The 21,179-nt window shown below is 41.3% G+C and overlaps 1 protein-coding gene across 4 annotated transcripts in view; it reads left to right on the top strand.

Annotated features, from left to right (window-relative positions):
• XRCC5 (X-ray repair cross complementing 5) overlaps positions 1-21,179 on the top strand; it is a 75,215-nt gene that overhangs the window by 38,250 nt on the left and 15,786 nt on the right. For all 4 annotated transcript variants that reach the window (XM_073305005.1, XM_073305006.1, XM_073305008.1 and 1 more), the window contains 3 exons: positions 1,343-1,539; positions 9,104-9,197; positions 11,468-11,537. In XM_073305005.1, coding sequence (XP_073161106.1) covers positions 1,343-1,539; positions 9,104-9,197; positions 11,468-11,537 — 361 coding nt within the window. The remainder of the gene's footprint in view (positions 1-1,342; positions 1,540-9,103; positions 9,198-11,467; positions 11,538-21,179) is intronic.

Genomic DNA, 21,179 nt, shown 5'->3' with positions numbered 1-21,179 from the left:
CAGTGTCTTGCTTTTGTGAGTTTAATTCAGTCCCCTAACGCTGTTTTAATATCGTTTTTGTATTAAACGAGCCATGGCTACAGCTTCTAGCAACATCTTTATTCTTTTCCAAAATAATTATGCCTTAAATCATTACAAGTGTTTTTCAATCTGTTGTTTTGTGCGACTGTCTCCTTTTGAAAGTGTATGCTAATGCGGATTGGACTCTGAATGGCAGCATGAAAGAGCATCAGTATTGATGTGTAACATATGATAGGGATTGGTGTTATTGGCACCTCTTCAGCATGAATGTGAAGGGTTTTTTTTTTTGTTTTTCTTTCTTAAATTGGGGTCATGCCTGACAGCTAACAAGGGAGCATAACTCTGTTTGCTTGGCATTTTGAATACTTACCCACACATTTACACCTAATATATAGTGTACAGTGCATTTCAGTAGCAAATGTTCCTCAGATATACAAACATACATCTGCACTGGCTTCCCACTCATTTCATATCAATTCAAAAGTGCCTGCTTTGTTTTTAAAACTCTCCATGGAAATTCTTCAGCCCACCTCATTGACCTGGTCTCTCTCTGTCCTCCAGTTTATCTAGCACTGGCCTCCTCTTTGTCTACTGTCTTGACACTGTTGTGAAAGAACCTTCTCTTCCATAGCTCCTGCCATCTGTTTGAGCCTTCATGTGCCTCTGTCAGCCTCGTCCGTTCTCTCGCTCTTTTCAAATCTAATCTGAAAAAGTATCTATTCTCTTTTCCCCATGCTTTTAAATTTCTCTCTCTCTCCATTTGCATAGATACATAATGACTTCTGTTGTGAATATCCAGATATGATTGACCCAAGAGGAAATGTTTTCTTTGAGGGACAATAAAGCTTGATGTTTACTGAAGCAGGAAGTCAATGTATATATATATATATATTGTTACCTGTATTCAGAATGTCTCCATCAGAAATATCTGAAAATCTCTCTCACATGACCATGAATTTAAACAGTCATTTCCTTTGAAACTAACATTTTAAAGGTAAATTGAAGTTAGGCAGCTGGAAGGAGAAAGCAACTGTTTAGTTCCTGGGAGTTAAGTAATAATTTTCACAGAATTTATTGCAGCCTTTGAGGATGCACTCCTTTGCTTGTCTGAGCTGTTTGGTTTATATTGTTATTGACCTGAGATCCTCGGGAAGTTTGTCTCATCATATGACTGTTTTCAGCCAATCTTGAGCCAGGATATTTCTCACCTATGTAGTAATATTTATTGTATAAAATTAAAAGATGTTTTGCCAATGTGGATGAATTGTAAAATACAACCTGAGAACCCTTCTCCTCACCAGCCCATTCATTATCCTGACAGTGCCTGCAGCATAAAGCTTTTCATCCTGACAAGCCGCTGCCACCCATTGAACAGCACCTTTTGGAAATGTTGGAGGTACCTCAAGAGGTGAGAGAAAAGTGCCAGGCTCCTCTTGAAAAAATAAAGGCACTTTTCCCCCTGAAAGATGCCGGCAAGAAGAAAGAACAGAAGACTGCTCAAGATGTCTTCAAAGACAAGTAAGTTGAAGGGGTTTTTATGGATTTTTTAAACTAAATTGTTCTTGAAGCATTTCAGATTGTTTTTGTTGAATATAGCAGGCTTGAAATACTTTGTACATGAGACCAATCACTTGTGGGTAGAATATCTTGTGATGCCAAACTGTCTGTAGATAGAGCACACTACCACCAGGTACTCTGTCTGTGTAGGATATTTGTTTTTGTTTTTTTGGTCCCAGTATCTAGTTCCCAGGGTGCAAGGGATTGTGAACCCTGTGGTCTGTGGAGACAACACATACAGTTTCATGGAAACGTGTGAGAAATGGGAAGGAGTCTAAAAAAATCTGGAGAACGTGTACAATGTACATTGTTAATGTATGTATGTGTTTCGTTGTCGATTGAGTAGTAATAAAATGCTTTGAATAAGGACAACAAAAGGTCTCTTTCAGTTTAAGATCATATGCATTATAAATATTTCAGAAATATTTCATATTTAAACTAGTTTTCCATCTTGGTATGCTGTTTACTTTGTTCAATAGCTTCTATTAGAATGCCAAGTCAAAGGAAAAGCAGCTTGATTTTCATAATATAGTCTGCTATGTAATATGTAGTAATTTCTTGAAAGGCCAAGTCATTGTAGGCTTCTCCAAAGACTTATTCTGATCAACAGTTTTTAGAATAGAAATTGTTGCTGCTATTATTAACTATGATGTGTTTGCCTCACTTGTATTTGTACAGTTAATGTAGTTAGTCCTTTCTCTCACCCCTGGGGGCAAGGTCTCACAGCCCCCTCTGGACTTTGCTGTCTGTCAACTCTCTGGTTAGCTCAGATAGTCTTTCATCCCGTGGTGAAGGGTTCTCTGCAGCCATTTCCCTATATTGTGCAGTAGAGCTCCTTCTGCCTGGCTGTTATGGGAAGATCACACTAAGACTTCTCCTGTCCCTGGTATCTAACCCAGGTTCTTCTTTGACCCTGGTCCTCTGCTTTTTCCTGCCTCTGTCTATGGGATTCTTTTGTCTAGATGCCTTTAGATCACATGCTTGTTCCTAGTCATATGAGTTACAACTACGACTCCCAATTTCCAATGGCCAGAGTCTGTAACAGATGAACAGATCACCCAAGGATCAGTGCTCTGTTACAGATATGTTTACCTTTAAACTACAGTATACAGAGGTGGCATTAAATTTTGGGGTTCCCAGTGAGGCTGATCTTATGATGTGTGTGAGTCTCCAGCTTCTTTCATATATATCCTGCTCTCCTTGTCCCTAGTTCATGGTCTTTAAAGTGTAAACTTTCTGGGACAATGCCAATAGTTGGAACAACCTCTTTCCTTTCCAGTTGCAATAGGAGGATCTACCTTCTGCCTATCACCACTGCCCTGGGAGAGCTGCTTCTGGTGTTGGAAGCCTTAAGAGCTGGTTCCCACAGCTGACCTATTTTCTCCCCTCAAGGAGATTTGATGGGCAGGTGCCGATTATTGTAAAGCACTGTGAAGTTTCTGTCAAAGTGCTAAGTATTATTATTATTCTACCACCGGTATTGGAACCAAATAACTTTATTGACATAATTTAAGGTTCTGACCTATATCATCTGAAAAGAGGAGATTTGGTCTGAAATCAACAAGATGAAATTCAATAAAGACAAGTGCAGAGTACTTCAGTTAGGAAGGAAAAATCAAATGCACATTTGCAATGAATGCTTAGGTCGTAGTACTGCTGAAAAGGGTCTGGGGATAATAGTAGATAGCCCATTGAATATGAGTCAGCATATTCAGAGTTGTGAGAGAGGCTGATATTTTGGGGTATATTAACAGGAGTGCCATATGTAAGACACAGGAGGTAATTGGCCTGTTCTGCTCCAGCTGAGGCCTCACTAAGGCCAAGTACTGTGCAGTTCTGGGCACCACATTTTAGAAAAGATGTGGATAAACTGGAGAGAGTCCACAGGAGAGCAACAAAGATTATAAAAGCATTAGAAAATCTGACCTATGAGGAAAGATTAAAAAAGTGGGTGTATTTAGTCTTGAGAGAGGAAGACCGAGTAGTGACCTGATAATAGTCTTCAAAGATGTTCAGAGCTGTTAGAAAGAGGACGATGATCAATTGTTCTCCATGTCCCCTGAAGGAAGGACAAAAGGTTATGGGCTTAATCTGAAGCAAGGAAGATTTAGGTTAGATATTAGGAAAAACTTTCTATTATAAGAGTAGTTAAGTTTTGGAATGGGCTTCCAGGGTAGGTTGTGGAATCCCGTCATTGGACGTTTTTAAGAACAGGTTGGACAGACACCTGTCAGGCATGGTCTGGGTTTACTTGGTCCTGACTCAGTGAAGGGGGCTAGATTTGATGACCTCTCGAGGTCCCTTCCCACCTTACATTTCTGTGATTTGTAATTTGAGCTATCACTGTGTTCCTAATCTCTTAGTGTGGACTCTTAGGAGGTCTACACTGAATCTGTCCTGTTTTGTACCATTGTTTGTATTTCAATGTCTAGGCATAGAATCATAGAATATTAGGGTTGGAAGAGACCTCAGGAGATCATCTAGTCCAATCCCCTGCTCAAAGCAGGAACAACACAAACTAAATCATCCCAGTCAGGGCTTTGCCTTAAAAACCTCTAAGGATGGCGATTCCACCACCTCCCTCGGTAACCCATTCCAGGGCTTCATCAATGGGATGAATTACACAGTGTGATGACCTTAGTTCAGGGGTGAGCAAACTACAGCACGGGGGCCACATCCGGCCCTCCAGATGTTTTAATCCGGCCCTCAAGCTCCTTCTGGGGAGCAGGGTCCAGGGCTTGCCTTGCTCCATGCGGCTCCCGGAAGCAGTGGCATGTCCCTCCTCCAGCTCCTACGTGTAGGGGCAGCCAAGAGGCTCTGTTTACTGCCCCTGCCCCAAGCACCACCCCCACAGCTCCCATTGCCCGGGAACTGCAGCCAATGGGAGCTGCAGGAGCGGTGCCTGCGGACAGGGCAGCGTGCAGAGCCACCTGGCCGCACCACCATGTAGGAGCTGGAGGAGGGACATGCCACTGCTTCTGGGAGCTGCTTGAGGTAAGCGCTGCCCAGAGCTTGCACCCCTCCCCCCTCCAAACCCCTCAGTCCTAGCCCAAAGCACCCTCCTTCACCCCCAACCCCTCATCCCCAGCCCTACCCCAGAGCCTGCACCCCAAGATGGAGCCCTCACCCCCCCTGCACCCCAACCTCTGCCTCACCCCACAGCCCCCTCCCACACCCTGAACTCCTCATTTCTGGCCCCACCAAGAGCCCGCACCCCCAGCCGGAGCCCTCACCTCCCGTACCCCAACCCCCAATTTTGTGAGCATTCGTGACCCGCCATACAATTTCCATACCCAGATGTGGCCCTCAGGCCAAAAAGTTTGCCCACCCCTTGCTTAGTTCTAAATATCCTTCCTTTTGTCACTTTGAGTTAGTATCTGTAACATTTTTGTTTAGTAATAAATATTGAGAAGTAATTTTAAACAATTCTCATTTAGTACTTTGTGCCCTTTATTTTATTTACTCCTATTGAATATTCAGTTCCACTGTCGGTAATGCTCACCACTTCTTGTCCAAACCCAGATTGTTAAATACCTTGCTTTCTATTTCATTCACTGCTTTGTTTGTTGCCTGCTTACCTTTGTGTTAGCAGTATGGCAAGGTTTATTAATTCAGGATTAGAATTCTGGTTCTTCCTTTCTGTGTTCCAACCAGTAATATAAATACTTGGTACTTTTAACAGGTCAGTTTCACAAAGCTGAAAATTTTATGAGCCAGATCAACTGGGAGAACAAATTTAAATGGAAAAATGTGAACAATAATTGGAAACTGTTTAAGAACATTTTACTAGATGCCCAAAAAGCCATAATCCCACAGGTGAAAAAACTGGCCTCGTGTAGAGGGGAAGTAAAAGCAGCCAAGAAAAAAATCAGTGAATAACAAATAGAAAAAAGGGAATGTTGGTAGCAAAGAAAAATCTATGACCAGCAGATTTAAGGACAAAAATAAAGTTTTAAAAATATATCAAAAACAAAAGACATTCTGCTACTGGTCTATTGCTAGATGTGTCCAGTTCCTCTCTAGAGCTGAGCCATCAGTGGTGGATCCCCTGCTCATTAATTAATCGTTGGTACAACACATCAAGAGTTGTGGTGGATTCCCCATCACTGGAAATATTTAAATCAGGTTGGATATTTTTCTAAAAAATATATTAGAGTTGAAGCAGGAATTAATTTAGGGAAGATTGTGTTACACAGGAGGTCAGACTAAATGATCACCATTGACCCTTTTAGCCTTTAATTAATTAATGAAACTGTGAGAGAGATTTCTATTTCAAACTCACTAAAATTCAGTAACCTAAACTGGTATTAAGGAGAAGATGCACAGTGCTATTAAACATTTGGTTTTGATTTGAAAGAAACAGTACTTTTTTCTTTGATCTAAATGTAAGTGGTGTTTGTACAGTTCTTTGCGTGTTGATTTGAGATATGTTATTGTTTATCACGGTCTTTTAAAATAAGGCATTATGTGTCATGTGAATGTCATCAGTACAGTTAGGACATTCCTTGGAGGGAAAAGTCCCAATATTGGCAGCATAGTCCAGTGGACTGGATACTGGACTTGCAGTCAGGAGACAGGGCTCTGTTCCTGTTTGTACCACTGACTCTCTGTGATCTCGGCCGAGTCATTTCACCTCTTTGCTTTTTAGTGTCTCCACCTGTAAAATAGGGATAATGACACTTGTGCAACTTTGTATGACTCTTTGACATCTTCAGATGTGAAATGTTGTTGTTGTTCTTAATCACCAATACTATTCATGGCAAAGAGTCCTCCAATACGTCTGTTAGTCTATAAGGTGCCACAGGACTCTTTGCCGCTTTTGCAGATCCAGACTAACCCGGCAGCTTCTAGGTTTTTTATTTGATGTCTCCCATCCAAGTGTTCACCTGGTTCACCTCTGCTTAGTTTTTGAGATCAGATGGGATCACAGTATAAGGTGCTACGGACTAGAGGGAAGCTATGTTGATGTAGATTTTAATATTCAGTATTCATTAAGCAGTTTCACTTTTGTTGAGCCCTAAAAGGTAAGAAGTTCAGTAAAACAGAAATTTTCCTTTTTCTTCCATGGGGTTGCAGTGAAGAGGTAGGAGTCACCCCTAACCTCACAGTTTGGGAAAAGCTGTTATATAAACTTAGTAGTCAAGTATCAGAGGGGTAGCCGTGTTAGTCTGTATCCACAAAAAAAACGAGGAGTCCGGTGGCACCTTAAAGACTAACAGATTTATTTGGGCATAAGCTTTTGTGGGTAAAAAACCCACTTCTACAGATGTAACTTAGAAGTGGGTATAATAATCCAGCCTTTAAATTAATTTTAAATGGGCACTTCATTAATTTTTCTTAAATACTTTTTACATTTCTAAAATGCAGCTAGCTAATCAATATATTACGAGTAACAGATAAACTTTAAGAGCCACATCTTCAGCTAATGTAAACTGGTATGTGTCCATTGGCTTCAGTGGAACTACCCTGATTTACACTAGCTGAGGATCTGGCCCTAAGTTTAAGTACAACTTTATTTTTTTCATAGCACTTATCATACCTGTAATATCACAAAACACTTAACAGCATTCAAAATAGTGGCAGAGGGACAAATAAAAAACTAAGCACTCACAAGGGTGGAAGCATGTTTTCAGAGGAGATTTTAAGTGAAACATTGCACTGCTATAGTGCCTTTCATTCAAGGATCCCAATACTCTTTAATACATTAATTAATTTACCAGTCCATAACCTATGCCGTGTTAGGTGAGTATTACTTTCTCCATTTTACAGATGAGTATATGGAGGCATAGCGTGATTAAGCAATTTTCCCCAGTGTTGCTTGATATAATATGCCAAACTTTTACAGTGAGTGAGAAGCAAGGCTATGTCAGATGACAGGAGTTGCAAAGGAGGAGGATTTCATCCCAACAGTGACAAAATTAAGCGAAGGGACAGAGAAGACCAGTGATAAAATTGAGGGAGAAAAGTAGAGATAGGTGTGGTCTATAATGTAGGTAGGAGCTCACTATGGAGGGTGGTAAACAGGAGGGTTGGAAAATTTCTTTATAAAATTAGAGCATTACCTTTCATATTCATGGGATTTTTAAAGCCAGTTTCCAGTTACTAGGAATGCAAAACATTGCCTGGCCTAGTGTCTTTTTCTCGTCCTTACCTTTTCTAGCTTCTGATTTTCTTTGCTGTAGTTTCAGGTCTTTTCAGAATAACACTTTTATTTGGTTCTATTTTGGGTTTCTTTGAACAACTGTTAACAGTAATGGATGTCTAATTCGCAATATTTGTAATTATTCAGTAGCTCTCAGTCATTCTTACCTCAGATTGATTGTCCTGTTTCAATAGCCTCTACATTTATACTGAAGAGCAAAGAACAGAATTATACACATCTTTGATATTTCCCATTATTATTAACTTGATTTTCTTCTCCCATCACTAAGATGTGCTGTTAAAGTTTGCCATATTATATTAGGTGACAGAATTCATTCTTCTGTTTGAGTCTTCACCGTGGAGTATGTTATCTGTGAGGACAAAGTTCGAAGATGGCCTAAAACCATTATTAATTTAAAAAAATTAAAACTTGTCTTTTGAAAGTATTTTCAGATATAGTTTAAGGCCGTTCTGAGAGAGCTCACTCCCATACCTAATTGGGGTTTGTCTAGTAAGTTTTGACAGCTGTAAGTGGAAGTTGATAAAGCTCTGGAGTACACTGATGCAGAAGATGGGTTATTAGACTCTCAGCTCTCTGTGTACACAGATATCTAATAGCTATCAATTCCATGACAGGAACTGGCAAATAATATTTGAAGGGTAAATGGATTTCTTACTTAAATGTTAAGTTTCCATTACTTGCTCTGGCAATTTCATCTTTAAAAGGAATATGATGTGAATGCTAATGATCATGAATATGCTATAAAACTAAGCTGGGCTGCCTTAGGATGTGGACTTCCCCATAATGGGTCTGGCAGTATCCCACATTCCTGGTGGTGGGAAAAAGTCTTTTGTCCAAATTCAACCCTAGGATAGGTGGGCACGTAATCCAATGACTTCCGTGATGGTTGTTCTTGCTTACACAAAGGTTGAATTTGATTAATTGTTTCTGCTGGCGGGTGCCCTCTCCTCCTGTCTGGGCTGTAGGAAGAATAAGGTATGGAGATTTAGGTTAGATATTAGGAAAATCTTTCTAACTATAAGGGTAGTTAAGTTCTGGAATAGGCTTCCAAGGGAGGTTGTGGGATCTCCATGATTGGAGGTTTTTAAGAATAGGTTGGATAAACTCCTGCCAGAGATGGTCTAGGTTTACTTTGTCGTGCCTCAGTGCAGGGGGCTGGACTTGATGACTTCTCAGTGTCCTTTCCTACATTTCTGTCATTATATGGTTTGTCCATAGCATGGAGACAATCATACAACAAAAGTGTCACCCTGGTCTTCTCTTTTCATCATATATTGCACAAATACACTGACTTGTTGCTCAGGTGGGAGGTTGATTTGTTTTGATTTGCTGCATTTACTTTTTTGTCATCTTCACTTCCAGCAATGAAGATGGACCCAGTGCTAAGAGGGCAAAAGCTGAAAATGAAGAAGGCAGCTTTAGCATCGCAAACCTTGCTGAAGGCAGTGTCACCACTGTAAGCACATCTTTACAAATCCTCTCTTTCATAGGAAAGACTAGTTCTAGAGCCTCCCTTGGGGACTCTTTCTATATCTTAACTGAAATATATTAATGGAGGGGCATCTCTCATCTGAAATACATTTGATTGAGAATTTTGAGATTACTTTCTGCTGGATGTAAAATGAACTGACTAGCCCTGAATGTAGTAGCCAGCTAGTTCTGATTGCTTTTAAGGCAAAATTCTTCCTTCCCGACATGCATGGAACTCCCAAGAGCTATTCCATAGGTGTAAGGGAAATAGAATTCAGAACTGAGATTCACTGTTAGATACAAGAGCAGAATTTGTGCTCTTTGTTTTCTCTTGTATCTTCTTTAAAAAACAGAATAAAATCCTTCATATTCCATTTTTCCAAATGTTGCTATGATTTCAGAACCTATTGTTTGTATTGCTTGGGGATACAAATCACAAAATTGGTTAATTCTGCCACCAAAGTTAAACAGGTAAATTAGCTTCCTATCTGTTAGGCTTCATTGGCATGCAAGTATGTGTTGGAGCTATGCATCTTCCTTTGCTTGCTTGATTTTGGTGTCAGAGAAAAATAGTTATTTTATATAAATTAAGATAAAAGGATATCTCAGTTCTTTTCAACACTTGAAATGTATGACATGATTCAAAAAGAAAGAGGGCTGTGCTCATTTCACACCGAACATAAAAATCAGATCTTCTAATAGCATAGCATGGTATACTTTTGGAAAAAAAAAAAAAAACAAACCCCAACCCACTAACAGATGGGCTTTCAAAGAAGCAATTTATTAGAAGATCTGTGTAAGAAATGTTTGCTTGTAAAGCATTAAAATATAAAATAAACTTAGAAGAATTTTGACTTACTGTTTAGGGAGCAGAATTTAAGTATACCTTTTCCCTGAAGCCAAAAGGGGGCCCCTCAGAGGCAAAGTATTACAGGATGCAAACTGCAAATGGATTGGCTACATAGCCTTTTTCCATTCCCAGACCTTTACTGTGAAAGTTACTTGCAACCTAAAAAATTATATACCTTTTCCTTGCATTCTTTTCAGTTTGCTGTTAGAATACTAGGGGCCAGGTACTTCCCTCAGATCCACAAGCCAGTACTTAACAGAAGGCAAAATTTGGCCTTAAAGAAGAATATAACGTTGTGGGTTAGATTTATCAAGTAGGGAACAAAGCCAAGAGCATTTCTCCTCTACCTTTGGAACAGTGGAACCTTTCGAAGAGAAGACGACTGACCTCATATTTTATTCTGACTCAGAGTTAATGTGGTACTCTGGAAAAAGGATGCTAAGCAGTGTAGATGTGTATTTCTGTAGCTCTTCTGCCCATTTGTGCAGTGAATCTTTCTTTATGCCTGACGTGCTTTTAGTTCCCTTAGATTTTGTGAGGTCTCTGCACTTGCATGCTTTCTCAAAGCGTCAGTTCTGAAATGTCAGACTGGACCAGAAAGGGCAGCAGTTAGCTGAATTGAGTATTAGCTTTTCATTTCCAGTGTCTTATTGGAGGGCCAAACCAACTACTCTGTACCGACATTGCTAAGAACTCTCACTCCTAATTAAGCATGTGTTAGGACAGTGGTTCTCAAGCTAGGGCCGCTACTTGTTCAGGGGAAGCCCCTGGCGGGCCGGGCTGGTTTGTTTACCTGCCGCGTTCGCAGGTTCTGCCGATGGCAGCTCCCACTGGCCGCGGTTCGCTGCTCCAGGCCAGTGGAGGCTGTGGGAAGCAGCGCAGGCTGAGGGATGTGCTGGCCACCCTTTCTGCAGCCCCCATTGGCCTGGAGCGGCAAACCGCGACCAGTAGGAGCCGCGATCAGCCAAATCTGCGGATGCGGCAGGTAAACAAACCAGCCCACCCCGCCAGGGGCTTTCCCTGAACAAGCTGCAGCCCTAGTTTGAGAACCACTGTGTTAGGATGAATAAGCAGTCTTTGCTACAAAAAGTCTGAAAGCTGAACTAGCCAGCAGCCTGAATTACTGTACTTCTGACCTCCAGTGCCTAGAGAATGTGATCAGTTCATAGGAGGGAAGTACAGGAAGTGTAAGTTCATCTTGTATAGCTGGTCATATCAAACCTAGCCTTTGATCAGGGTTAACATTGCATCCTAAGAATTGTCTTTTATTTGACCCCATACTACCAAAAAATGTAGCTTCTCCATCCATATTAAAATAAATTGAATTGTAAATATTTCTGTTGATATACAGGAGGAAAGGGGAGCTGTGCATTCATGTAGTATAATCATTCCTCAATCTTTTGTAGGTTGGAAGTATTAACCCTGCAGAAAACTTCTGTTTTCTAGTGAGGCAGAAGAATGCAAACTTCAAGGAAGGTAAGTTGCTTTTATCGGTCTTAACTCTATTTAACAGCATCTTCAGTGTTCAAATATCCATAACAGAAAAATCATCACCACAGTTGGCACTAATTGGCTCTCTTGTTGACAGCCTCAGCTGAGGGCAGGGATTGCGTGAACTGTATAAACTGAACATTCTGCTCACTTATGGAGAAGTGGTTTTTCTGCATCAGGATTGAGGCATGTTGGGAGGGCCACATGTGAGAAGTCTGTCCTGCTACTGCTGATTTATCCTGTTCTGTGAAGAAATAAGAATTTAGTTTCTAATAATCTGCATAAATAAATAGGTATCCCCTGTTACTCTCGTGAGTGAATGAGGATAGGTGAAATTAGGGGAGAAGTGAAAGTGAGAGTATATGAATGATGGGAGATAGGTTCTCAAGCACTTGTATGTATTAAATGTGCACTCAATCAGCCTATTATTCAGCACTCAGAAAAGAAAAGAAAAGAAAAGAAGGGGGACATTGATGTAGAGGCGAGAGAAAGTGCAGACTGCAGTGACCAGTCCATTAACTGTGCTATTTGCATGTCCTGATCTTGAAAATCCAAGTACAATTTCCTCTGTGTTTACACCATTTCCCTCCCCTCACCCTTCTGGGGTTGGCCATCAGTTTAGCATAATCTCTAGGAATCCTGAAAATATTCATGGAGCACAGTTACAGTGGATTGAGTAAAAGACTTAGAGCTGCAAACGAGATCCAACCTGGAATACAAAGAGAAGAGTGATCCTGTACCAAGGCGCAGACAGGTGCAGCGGTTTCAGGTGGTGCCTCCCAGAAAATGTTAAAGGGACCCTCTGTCTCTGAAAACCTTGGCTTTCAGGTATGGGCAGAATGTGTTCAGAAATAGTCTTCAGTTGTTTGAGAACCTGCTCTTTTGCATTAAAGCCCCCTTTTGGTGACTGATAGTGATTGCATGTTAGGAACAAAAGCACAAGAACAAATCCGCACAGACACACCCCTAGAATCCCCACCAGGGGTATTCTATCTGCTACCCAAGAGCCATAAACCTGGAAATCCTGGACGCCCCATCATCTCAGGCATTGGCACCCTGACAGCAGGATTGTCTGGCTATGTAAACTCCCCCTCAGGCCCTGTGCCACCAGCACTCCCAGCTATCTTCGAGACACCACTGACTTCCTGAGGAAACTACAATCCATTGGTGATCTTCCTGAAAACACCGTCCTGGCCACTATGGATGTAGAAGCCCTCTACACCAAGATTCCACACAAAGATGGACTACAAGCAGTCAGGAACAGTATCCCCGATAATATCACGACAAACCTGGTGGCTGAGCTTTGTGACTTTGTCCTCACCCATAACTATTTCACATTTGGGGACAATGTATACTTTCAAATCTGCGGCACTGCTATGGGTACGCGCATGGCCTCACAGTATGCCAACATTTTTATGGCTGATTTAGAACAACGCTTCCTCAGCTCTCGTCCCCTAATGCCCCTACTCTACTTGCGCTACATTGTTGACATCATCATCTGGACCCATGGAAAAGAAGCCCTTGAGGAATTCCACCATGATTTCAACAATTTCCATCCCACCATCAACCTCAGCCTGGACCAGTCCACACAAGAGATCCACTTCCTGGACACTACGGTGCTAATAAGCAGTGGTCACATAAACACCACCCTATACCAGAAACCTACTGACCGCTATTCCTACCTACTTGCCTCCAGCTTTCATCCAGACCACACCACACGATCCATTTTCTACATCCAAGCTCTACGATACAACCGCATTTGCTCCAACCCCTCAGACAAACACCTACAAGATCTCTATCAAGCATTCTTACAACTACAATACCCACCGCTGAAGTGAAGAAACAGATTGACAGGGCCAGAAGAGTACCCAGAAGCCACCTACTACAGGACAGGCCTAACAAAGAAAATAACAGAACGCCGCTAGCCATCACATTCAGCCCCCAACTAAAACCTCTCCAGCGCATCATCAAGGATCTACAACCTATCCTGAAGGACGACCCATCGCTTTCACAGATCTTGGGAGACAGGCCAGTCCTTCCTTACAGACAGCCCCCCAACCTGAAGCAAATACTCACCAGCAACCACACAACAAAAACACTAACCCAGGAACCTATCCTTGCAACAAAGCCTGTTGCCAACTGTGTCCACTTATCTATTCAGGGGACACCATCATAGGGCCTAATCACATCAGTCACACTATCAGAGGCTCATTCACCTGCACATCTACCAGTGTAATATATGCCATCATGTGCCAGCAATGCATGTACGTTGGCCAAACTGGACAGTCTCTACATAAAAGAATAAGTGGACACAATTCAGACGTCAGGAAATATAACATCCAAAAACCAGTTGGAGAACACTTCAATCTCTTTGGTCACTCGATTACAAACGATTAAAAGTGGCAATTCTTCAACAAAAAAACTTCAAACACAGACTCCAATGAGAGATTGCTGAATTGGAATTAATTTGCAAACTGGATACAATTAACTTAGACTTTGAATAAAGACTGGGAGTGGATGGGTCATTACACAAAATAAAACTATTTCCCCACGTTTATTTCCCCCCCTACTGTTCCTCATACGTTCTTGTCAACTGCTGGAAATGACCCACCTTGATTATCACTACTAAAGGCCCCCCCTCTACCCTCCCCACCCACTCTCCTGCTGGTAATAGCTCACCTTACCTGATCACTCTTGTTACAGTCTGTATGGTAACACCCATTGTTTCATGTTCTCTGTGTATATAAATCTCCCCACTGTATTTTCCATTGCATGCATCCGATGAAGTGAGCTGTAGCTCACGAAAGCTTATGCTCAGATAAATTTGTTAGTCTCTAAGGTGCCACAAGTACTCCTTTTCTTTTTATGTTAGGAACAGTGTAAGTGAGAAAGAAACTGCTTTGAAATGCTGGTAAAAGAGAGAATCTACTATTTTTAGGGGGAGGGGATTGGGAAAAGATTTTCACTTATTTTGGATCATGAATTCTTTCTATGACACTTTGCTTTCCCTTTCCCCCCATGATCCATTTGTTGGTTTTGGCTGTGCTTTTCTCCTGCCCAGGGAAAGACAGGGCTCCTACCTTGGTTGCTCCCCCAGTAGGAGGTACTTTATTGGATTTGCAGGTGGCCTCTAGACTGGCGGTGGTCAAAGTGCAGCCCATAGAGTTCTACAAGGAGGCTCATGGTTGACAGCTTTTTTATGGATGTTTGGCTGCTGGAAGCTACATTGTTGGGATGCATTCGTTGTTCCATCTTGATCCAAGCAGCCAGGTCTCTTTTCTGAATGGGCAGTCTCCGACGGCCACACCTCCATATTAATTTCAAGCTACTCTGTTTTTTGTGAAATAAATGCAGCAGTCAAGATTAGCAGCGGTAAAGCAGAATACCTACCAAGATCCACAGAATGTCATAGTTTGATGTGCTGATATAAAAGCATAAGAGGTCACTGTTAAGATTTTGCATTGAAGTGTAAGTTGGATGAAGTTGGGTATGCATTGTTGTCTGTAGGAGATAGAAGTGAAAGCCTTACGGAGGGTGTTAACAATAGTGTTTTAGGCAAAATGAAGATGGAAAGGGCTGCACAAGACTTTCTGCTTAGTATTTTCATTCTTTTAAGGTTTTGAGTAGATGAAGTATGACCTCCCACAACCGACTGCCACTAACTGTCGTGTTTGTTTGCTAATCAAAACAAAAGGTAGCAGCAGCATGTAGTTCATGGGTATTTCACTCAGTTCTTTGCACCTTTGAAACACAGATTGATGTGTATGCTAAGATGTATATTAATTTATGAATACCATCTGTTAAAGCTTAAATCACAGTTTATTGCTCAGAAGTTTGATAGTCAAAACTCACTTAAATTATAAAAAAATGGCCTGTTTTTTTAAATGGTTTTTAATTAAAGCAAACAGCAGAAATCCCCTCATTCAGAAATTGTATTTGACATTGTACTTCCAAATCTCAGATTCATCAAGATGCAGTGGACTATACTGTAGGCTAAAGTGGAATCCAAATAAAAACCATAAATAAAATACTCTGTTGCAGCAATTAATTAAATCATGCAGGAAAGCGATTTAAGCCACAAATACTAAAATTTGCATAATGGACATACTGAAAACTATTTATATTTAAGGTTATATTTAAACTTGTCCGTTATTCAGTAGCTGTCCCTGAAATGGTTGCCATCTGTGTCTGGATGGCTTTTGTTGCTTCCAGCAATCTGCCTTCATTTTGTGTATGATATGGGCTATAATTACAGGATATGGTTGTAAGGAATGTAGTTCAGATACCCATTAAGGAAGAGAGATGGGAAACACTGTGTAAATAAAAACATTTTCAGCACATTCATTTTTCTTCTTTAAAGAATCATAGAATCATAGAATATCAGGGTTGGAAGGGACCCCAGAAGGTCATCTAGTCCAACCCCCTGCTCAAAGCAGGACCAATTCCCAGTTAAATCATCCCAGCCAGGGCTTTGTCAAGCCTGACCTTAAAAACCTCTAAGGAAGGAGATTCTACCACCTCCCTAGCTATCAAATCCCCCCTCATTCTTCTCTTCTGCAGGCTAAACAATCCCAGCTCCCTCAGCCTCTCCTCATAACTCATGTGTTCCAGTCCCCTAATCATTTTTGTTGCCCTTCGCTGGACTCTCTCCAATTTATCCACATCCTTCTTGAAGTGTGGGGCCCAAAACTGGACACAGTACTCCAGATGAGGTCTCACCAATGTCGAATAGAGGGGAACGATCACGTCCCTCGATCTGCTCGCTATGCCCCTACTTATACATCCCAAAATGCCATTGGCCTTCTTGGCAACAAGGGCACACTGCTGACTCATATCCAGCTTCTCGTCCACTGTCACCCCTAGGTCCTTTTCCGCAGAACTGCTGCCTAGCCATTCGGTCCCTAGTCTGTAGCTGTGCATTGGGTTCTTCCGTCCTAAGTGCAGGATCCTGCACTTATCCTTATTGAACCTCATCAGATTGTGAAAAGCCTTAATAGTAGCTTGATATATAAAAAAATTACAGACATACTTTTTAATGGCTTGATATATTGCTTTCTTGTGGTGTATAATAGTGGACCCTGCCTTCAACTTACTGAATGGTTTTGGATTTTTATTCTTTTGATAAAAGAACAGGAGGACTTGTGGCACCTTAGAGACCAACAAATTTATTTGAGCATAAGCTTTCATGAGCTACAGCTCCATTATTCTTTTGATATCATATTTAAGGAGGGAAATATTTTTTTCTTGCAGGAAATGTGAAATGTAAATCCCCTATGCAGAGAAAGATATATTATGTGACATTCAAATAGTTTATTGAAAAAAGTAGCCAGATACCAACCTCCATTTCATTATTTTAAAATCTGACATACAAATGAGAGAAAAAAGAGATTGTGTTCGATTTTGCTTCTTTATGAGGTAGAAGAAATGCCTGAGAATCTTCCATGCCAGGCAGAATCTCAATTTCTAATGAAAAAAAAAAAAAAAAACATGGAATAAAAAAACCCCCCCTGTGCTGACTGAAGACCTAGTCAAATGACTGTGCAAGAGCTAAGAGAATAAAAATTGAGCTAATAAGAGGAGAAAGGATTTTTAATCTGACTGTTTTAATATTTTGGAGAAAAGAAGGTATTTTTTAGACATTTAAAGTTATATAGGTGTTAAAAAAGTAGTATTTTAAAGATCAACCACGCCACCACCTCCTGTCTCCATTATTAAGGTGAGGACACTAATGATACACATCTTACACCATCCCCAGCAAGTTCTCCAGCAAAACCATTGAAGCCTGGACCTGATGTTTCTGGTATTTCCCAGGTTAAAACAACAACAACAAAAACCCAAGCATGAAAAAACCCTTCAGAAAGGCTTGACAGAATATTTTTTGTTTTAAAGACACGAAGAAGGATACAAGCTGGTCCTGTGCAGTGACTATGGTAGCACTTTACAAGAGTGGGCTCTAGCTTTATGGCATTCATGGAAGAAAGCAGTGTGCGTGCTAAGTAAACAGAGGGCCATGTGCTGAGTTTCACAGTATACACAATGTGTAACCCTTTTAGTTAGCAGAAGCCAGCTCATTGAAAGTATATTGTATCTATTGGGGTTGATTAGAGAATGTCCTGATTTCAGACAGGCACAAGCGTTGTCCCAATTTCAAACAGGCAGGGGCAGAAGCACTCTCTGAGACTGGCACTCCAATTTGTTGTCAAACCATAATCATCTTCACTTTGTAACTGGAGCGTTTGTAGTTTGTCGCTGTACAGTACCACTTGTGGCTGACATGGTCTGCTGTATTTGAGGAGGCCAACTTACTGGTGTGATAATTATTGCGGATGAAACGGGCATTTTTCATAGCCTGTGTTTTTTTTCAAATAGCTTCACTCTGTTGTTTACTGTTCATGGCCACAAATATGTCATAATATGCAGTCTTGCTGAGAGTAGGTTACAAGTGCTCAGTCATCCACAAAGAGCAGTTCCTCTAATATGGGCTTCTGACAACTTTGTCAGTGCATGCAAATAAAATAGATTAGTTTCTCTGAGTGAAATCTAGTCTTTACTCCCGGGATAGATCACGAGTTGCTTCACCTACCGTTGCTGCAAAGAAAAGTCTGAAACACAGGAGGGACATTATGCACCCTGCCATCATTATAGTGCCAAAAGGGTTGACCATCATTTTACCTGGATAGACTTTTACAAGCATGCTGTCTATTCTCCAATTGTTGGATAATAGTGGACATCTTATCCTGACAGCCATATTTTCTTATAAGTCCCCAGAGACTAGGGTTGCTGACAGACTTGAGTTGGATTGATAAAAGAATGTGCAAAGATCTTTGTTTTATTCTGTGAATTTTCCTTGCAGTTGGTTAGCAGCAAAAATCTTATCTGACAGCCTCCATTGTGGCCAAAACACATGCTGGTTCTGGCAATGTGGTGTCTGATGTCCAGCAATCAGTTCAGATTAGAAGAACTTTCAGTGTTCTCCGAGTAAAGAGGCACTGCTGCAATTACAGCTGTGGAATTTATGGTGAAGAGCACTGTAGAAATGCCTAGAAAGAATTAGTAATACCACTGTCACCCTTTGAGTCTTTCTGCTTGTTGCAATGTTGTCAATTTTTCTTACTCCCAGACATTGCAGAGAAATGACATTAGAGAGTCAGTCAGTGCATCACATCCCCATGTATAGATCCCAGCAAGTATCCTGCTAGGCCTAGGAGACTCATAGTGTTTCCATAGCTTTGCAAATCTTCTCATAAGTAGAAATTATATCCAGGTGGTTTTACATCAGATTGTTTCATGTTAGTAAGTGAATTGCTGTGATGATAGATTTGATTTGGAAATTTAGCAAATGTTCAAACTGGGGTGGTACTTTCTTGATAAGCATCTCTGTATAAAGAAGTGCAACAAAGATTTTTAAGGTTTATTACAAGACACTAGTATTCCTTTTTGGTATGTATTTGATTTTAGTTCACCTGTTTGCTTACCACCCCGGGTATCTTTCATATATCAGAGATAGTTTGTACTTTGCTGCCAGATATACCAAAATCCATGACTGATTTGATGAAAATACTTAAGCCATTAGAAGATTTATGTATTAAATTGCTTGGAAGTTCTCTGTAAATCTGCCTCTTATCTGCAGATTAACGGTCACCCAATGCAGTCGCTTAGCTGCTACCAGTTATACCTGTCATTGTATGTAGTCTATTTCTCCTCAATATCTAATCAAGCATTGTATGTTGTATTGTGTTTTGGCCCAAACACAATACAAGATTATATATCCGTGTTTATTTACTACTGCGTCTTTAAAGCAATGCAGTTCTTACTTCTTAACTACTTGGCTTGAGGACTTTAGAAGTTGAACTTGTATGTATGTTTATTGTCTTGGAACAAAGTAGCTACTGCTTGATTGATTTTACCTGCTAAGGTGACACTTTACTGAGGTATGGTAGTTGCATTGTGCAAGAAACTACTTGGAGAGCCTTGTGGGCTTGGCTACACTTGCAAGTTAGAGCGCATTAAAGCAGCCCTGGGCGCCCTAACTCACGACCTGTCCACTCTTTCTTAGAGCGCCTGGACTCTGCAGCTCCTGTTAATCCACCTCCACGAGCAGCATAAAGCTTGCTGCGCCTTGGCTGAAACGCCCCGGCATCAGTGTGAACAAGGTGTTGCATTACTGCACTCTGATCGGCCTCCGGAAACGTCCCATAATCTCCTTAAGTCAAGTGAAAAGAAAAGGAGTACTTGTGGCACCTTAGAGACTAACCAATTTATTTGAGCATAAGCTTTTGTGAGCTACAGCTCGCTTCATCGGATGCAAGTCAAGTGGCCACTCTTGTCATTGTTTTGGAATCGCTGCAGGAATGCGGATATCCCCTTTCAAAGCTCCGTTTCTGACAGCCGGCATGCTTATCTGCTGTGGGATAAAGCAAACCATTACTGTGGAATGCCGTGTTTGAGACAGAGAGGCGGGCGAGAGGGGGGTCTGCTGCTGTCTGAACTTACAAGACAGCATGCTGACATGCTCTCAGCCCCCCAAAACACACTGTCTCTTCCCCCACATACACACAACACACTCCCTGTCACACTCCCCACCCACCCCCCATTTGAAAAGCACGTTGCAGCCACTTGCATGCTGGGATAGCTACCACAATGCACTGCTCTCTGTGGCTGTTGTAAGAGCTGCTAATGTGGCCACACCAGTGCGCTTGAATCTGACAGTGTGGACACACTACCTCGCTTTCCCTACTGCGCTCTCTGAGGGCTGGTTTAACTCACAGCACTCTATATCTGCAAGTGTAGCCATGCCCACAAACAGGAATTGAGAATTCCTTGAAAGTCAAGTTCGTGGAACCATTCCTAAATTAAATGCCACCTCTTACACCTGATGATGGAAGTCTCTGAAAAGCAGAACAGTTTTCCAGTTAGAATCTAATTCTTCATGTGCTTGAGTTACAAATTGATGATCGTCATGGTGTAACAGTTCAATATTTGTTCGTAGTTCCTGTAACTGATGAGCTCTTACTCTGAGCACTGTCATTTCTTACAAATCATTATGATTGGAGACTGGATGATTCAGGAGATTGGTTATGGGGAAGGGAGCCTTTCATTTGTGGATCAGCTAGCTCTAGTTGATAGTGCCTGATAAGTTTTATCATCTGATGGTGAGTATTTTGATATGGAATCTTATTTACTAAGAACTGTATTAGGATCACAAAACAACCATCTCAGGTGATGCCAGTCAGTACCCTTGTTGGCAAGGAGGACAAGGGCTGAACTGAATAGATATATAGAAATTGACCTGCACTTTCAGCAGTGGGGTAACCCCTCCATGTCAGGGCAGCGTGAGCAAGCTTGGGCTGCTATGCAGTGGATAAAAAGAGGACAGCAGTCTCCAGTGGAGTCGATCTAGCGTATTTCACTAAAGGTTAAAAGAACAGGAGTACTTGTGGCACCTTAGAGACTAACAAATTTATTTGAGCATAAGCTTTCGTGAGCTACAGCTCACTTCATCGGATGCATTTTTTTTTCCCCCACTGAATGCATCTGATGAAGTGAGCTGTAGCTCACGAAAGCTTATGCTCAAATAAATTTGTTAGTCTCTAAGGTGCCCCAAGTCCTCCTTTTTGCGGATACAGA

This window comes from Lepidochelys kempii, chromosome 11 (genome assembly GCF_965140265.1).
Source record: "Lepidochelys kempii isolate rLepKem1 chromosome 11, rLepKem1.hap2, whole genome shotgun sequence".
Lineage (NCBI taxonomy): Eukaryota > Metazoa > Chordata > Testudines > Cheloniidae > Lepidochelys > Lepidochelys kempii.
Note: the sequence above shows the minus strand (reverse complement) of the source record. Positions and strands in the feature narration are given on the sequence as shown.